This window comes from Ursus arctos, unplaced genomic scaffold (genome assembly GCF_023065955.2).
Source record: "Ursus arctos isolate Adak ecotype North America unplaced genomic scaffold, UrsArc2.0 scaffold_4, whole genome shotgun sequence".
In the NCBI taxonomy this organism is placed as follows: Eukaryota; Metazoa; Chordata; class Mammalia; order Carnivora; family Ursidae; genus Ursus; species Ursus arctos.
The window spans coordinates 51,413,874-51,418,938 of NW_026623056.1; the positions used below are offsets into that span (position 1 = coordinate 51,413,874).

At 34.4% G+C, this 5,065-nt stretch overlaps 1 protein-coding gene across 1 annotated transcript; it reads right to left on the reverse strand.

The window, feature by feature from the left end:
• Window positions 1–3,926: 3,926 nt before the first annotated feature.
• Window positions 3,927–4,856, reverse strand: LOC125281505 (olfactory receptor 5K1-like). The gene has a single exon (XM_048215145.1). The coding sequence runs from the start codon at window positions 4,854–4,856 to the stop codon at window positions 3,927–3,929; it is 930 nt and encodes a 309-aa protein (XP_048071102.1).
• Between the last annotated feature and the right edge of the window lie 209 nt (window positions 4,857–5,065).

A 5,065-nucleotide genomic window follows, 5' to 3' on the forward strand; every position in this document is an offset into this window, starting at 1 on the left:
TAAGTTATCTTTATAGTAGAAAGACCTGATGGTACCACCTTAATGAAGTAATCAGCGAACAGCATCACGTAACAGGACAAACTAGTGTGCTAGGCCTCATGATGGGAAAAGAAAAACAAGCACACCCGTGATTGCTGAATTATTTAATTTCAATCTCCTCACGAGGAAACATCACAAAAACAGAGATGGTGGGATATTTTACATGATGTCTGACACAAATATTTTAAAATTTTAAATGTCATGAAAGAAAAAAAAGCAAGAAGTTTCTTCTAGATTACAGGAGATTGAGGAATGATAATAAAGCAAATAGTGGCCTTTTAATTGAATTCTTGATGAAAAAATGAATTGCTAAGAAGGACAATTTGGGGAAAATTGGGAAAAATTTTATTGTGAACATCATATTAGGTGATGTTAAATTTCCTGGGGATAATAGTGATATGACAGGAGTACCTGGGTGGCTTGCTCAGTTAAACATCTACATTCAGCTCAGGTCATGATCCTGGGATCCCAGGATCAAGCCCCATGCACCTAGGTCTCCCTGCTCAGTAGGGAGGCTGCTTCTCCCTCCCCTTGTGTCCTCCCTCCAACCCCCTCCCACTAGTGCTCTCTCTCTCTCATTATCTCTCTCTCTCAAATAAATAAATAAGATCTTTTAAAAAATGATATGACAATGTAGGAAATGTCTTTGTTCTTTTGAGATATATGTTGAAAAATTTATGGGTAAACTGTCTAAATCTCATGTATATGTATATATGTATAGACACGTATACATATGTGTTTTAAATATGTATATATACACATTTGCAGATGAATTATTGGGCAAATGTGGTGAAATGTTAACAAATAATTATCTTGATTTAAAAAAAATTCATGGGGATTCTCTCAACTTTCTTTTAGGTTTGAAATTTTTCAAAATAAATCTCGAGGAAAATGTCATTGATTCACATTTTTCTTGACACTCTGCCCTATTTCTTTGCCCACTTTACAGCTTAGTTTCTTGAAAGTTTTCCTCTCTTGCTGCTTTCACTTCTCTAAGTCGTGTATAATATCACTTAGTGATTAAGAACATGGATTTTGGATATGATCCTTAGATTTGATCCCTGACCTCCACCTTAATATTTCTGTGGACAAATTATGAAACCTCTTTGTGCCCCATTTTTCCAGTGGGGTTATAGGAAATTAAAATATAAAAATAAAAGTAAAAAATATAATAGCTGTGCTGAGTAGTTAAATGGATTCTGATGAAAAGTTATTTGTAAGCTAAAAGGGTGTCTGAGAATTAATTTAAAATAAAGCAGAAAATGAGAGATGAGGAAGAGACATGAATGTATCAGTAATATTTATTCAGTTGCAATAAAAGCATTTTTTTTATTTTAACAAACTTAACATTAAGAAGATCTATTGCAATGTAAAATGAGAAGGGATGGTTAATGGGTCAGCCAAGCCCTCCTTTGTGTGTTGACTTCATCTCCAGGCTGGTTTCTCTTTTGAAGGTAAAATGCTTATAGACTGTGGCAGATTTCATATCCACACAGCATGACGTTCAGAAGAAGAAAGACTACCTTTTTCTGTGGATCTTTTTCAAAATAAAGACAACATATTGAAACCTCCACAAAATTACCTCTTTGTCTCATTGGCCCCAAATAAGTCACAGACTCTTCCCTTAACAGACCTGTAGGCTTCAGTGTTGCTAAGGGTTGGAAGTGGGTGGTGCGGAAATACATAAACAGAATTTGTGGTACCCCTGAAAAACGGAAAGGGATCAAAGCATGTGAATCTGACAACTAAAAATATCCCCTAAAATAGAGAGTGGATACAAAGAAACAGCATTCGTCTAACTCAGGTATCTGGATTCCTTTACACTCTTTAAAAAAGTGTTTAGGACCCTGTAGAGCTTTGTGTGTGTGGGTTATAACCAACAGTATTTACAATATTAGAAATTTAAAAAAGAAATTAAAAATTATTTATTGACTTGTTTAAAAATAACAAACCTATTGTATATTAACTTAAATGATTATATTAAAATATATTACAGGAAATGGTTAGTGAATGGCCAAATGTGTCAGGTACCTTTTTAAGTATTAGTGATAGGAAATCTGTTACAACTAGGTTGGTACTCCCAAGGAAGAAGATATACCTTCATTTTATTATCCAGTAGTTACAGTTTACTATTTTTTCTTTAAAATGTTGCTGATATCTGTGCACTGCTCTCCTTTTATCCTCCAGTGTCAGCTCTCATCATCTAATATAGGAATGCCTGAGGTTAGCCTCATTGCTTCCAGCTTCATTCCAATCAATTGCCAGATTAGTTTTCTGAAAAATACAATCATATTACCTGGTTCTAGGAAGAATTTATTGTCTGATGCCTCTGATATAAATTCAGATTCCTTAGGGTGACATTTAAGATTCTCAGTAACCTGATCCCCTTCCACCTTTATTTCCCATATTTGGCAACAGCTCTTAACAACAGTTTTGTCAGCTTTCTGACTCTGTCCATGGTTCACCTTCTTCACCCCCTGTTCCCAGTGTCCCACTTATTTCCATACACATGGACTGTGGTCATATTCACTCCTTTTTTCCTCCAAACATCATTTTTAAAAAATCATTTTTAAGGCACATCTTACTTCTGAAGCTACATAAGGACTAAATACCCTGGGTGACGAAGCTTTCCATTTTCTGAACTCCCAAGCAGCATTGATACAAATTCTAGCTGAATCACCTGGATGAACTTAAGCAAGCTTCTCAATGTTTCAAAGTATGAGGTTTTTACTGAGAAAAGACATGAAAAATCATGTCTAACCAGTTGGTAGGTAATATATATGAAATGTCTAGCTTTGTGCCTAGCAGATAACATGTTCTCAGTAAATTATTTTTTTTATATTTGCATATGTAAGTGATCAATAAATATTTTTTGTTTAGGCATTTAGAATTTATTTTGTGCCTCATTTATGCTTTACAGCATCTCCAACTTTTTGTTAATGCTGTGAATGTATCAGTAATTTACACTGGAGTCAGTACAGGTTGGTGGAATTCCTAGTAACAAACAAGTAATATCAGAAGGAAAAACCCCTTCAATTAGTTTAATGTATTCATGATTGCACTTCATTTTTGACGGACACCTAATCAAACTATATGAAAATACCCAAGTCCCTATGGATTTCAGTATGAATACCATCTATTTAAACTACAGATCGATAAATCACCAGTATACAGATACTGTATTTCAGAGAACTTGAGAGTAAAATTAAATAACACTACATTTTTATTAGTATTTTTTCTTGTTTTTAATATTTTTTAATTGTGACAAAGATATATACCAAAATTTCCCCTTTTAAGGATGAAAATATTCTTGATTTGAGAATAGATATTCTGTGTGAATTAATATTCAAATATATTCCCTTGAATAAACTCAAAGAAAATTAAGAATCGAATATACTCAGTTTACTTCTCATGGATGATGTTGTTTCAGATGGAATTAATTCTTGAGAACCTGGAATGTGCCAGAGTTTGTAAGATTATATTTTGGAATTCCAGAAATTTGTCAACAATATTAAATGGAGGTAATCTTTATATATACTGACTTCTATTCCCAGTATTTGTTTTTTGTTGAAAATGGTAACTCATTATATGTTGAAACAATTAGTTAATAATTTTGGCTAATTTTTTGGTGACACAGTTTGTGACCTCAAGAAAAATTATTTTAATTCGTTCTTGCTGGGAGCTAGTAGCTTAGATTTTGGAATACTTTGTAGCAGAATGTATCCTTGCTGACCTTATTTATTTGACTCCTATACTATCATGTTTTAGTAACGGAATGTTTTATGTACAAAGTGGTCATTTTCTACTTTCTCAATATTCCATGATTTTGAAAAACAATTTATCAAATTTAAGTTAATATCCCACAGGGGATGATTTTTTTTAGAATGTTATAAAATTTTCTTTATATTTTTTTTCATAGCATTAGTTACTTCCTTATTTCTTAGACTATAAATTAAAGGGTTTAATAAAGGGATTACTAGAGTATAAAAAACAGCAACAGGTAAGTCTTTACCGTCTTCTTTACCTGAATGTGGTCGAACGTACACAAAGAGAAGAGAACCATAGAATATTGAGACAGAGAGAAAGTGGGATGCACAAGTAGATAAGGCTTTGCCTCTTCCCTCCTTGGATTTCATTTTGAAAATCATCAAAAGGATGCAGAGATAAGAGACTATGACTATGATAATAGTGAAGACTTGAACTGAACCTGCAAAGATAAATATCATCAATTCATTGATATAAGGGTCAACACAGGAGAGTCTGTATAATGGAAGAACATCACAAAAGAAGTGATTAATTTGATTTGACCCACAGAAAGTTAACCTAAAGAGAAACCCTATATGCATCATGGCATGCAGGTTTCCAGCTATGTAGGCCCCTGTGGTCATCTGAATGCAGAGTTTCTTTGACATCATGGTGTGGTACTGCAGTGGGCTGCATATGGCCACATAGCGATCATAGGCCATTGCTGCCAAAAGAAAGCAGTCTGCAGTTTCAGCAAGGCAGAGAAAATAAAATTGTGCCATGCATTCATAAACGGAAATGCTTCTGTCCTTAGAAAAGAAGTTCTCCAACATCTTTGGTGTAATGGCACAGGAACAACAGGAATCCATCAAAGCCAGGTTGCCCAGAAAGACGTACATTGGTGTGTGAAGACGACGCTCTGTAAAAATCAGTGCCACCAGGCCAAGATTCCCCACCATGGTGATCACATAGATAGTAAGAAACACCACAAACAGAAGGCTCTTCAACTCTGGGTGATCCGTAAATCCTATGAGGATAAATTCAGTTGTCAAGGAGTAGTTACCCATAGTCATATCCACCTTCTCTTTTGAGATAGGAATTCTGGAGATATAAGAGTCTAATTTAGAGTGTGTATAATTTTCCTCCCGATTTTTTCTTTTTACAACAAAGAGAGGAGCTTCTTCAAACTTCCCTTACTATCTCTGGATACAGGCACACAAACCTCTAGGGGACATTCATCCCCCTATAATGTCAGCTTTATAACCTCAAATCTGAATATCAG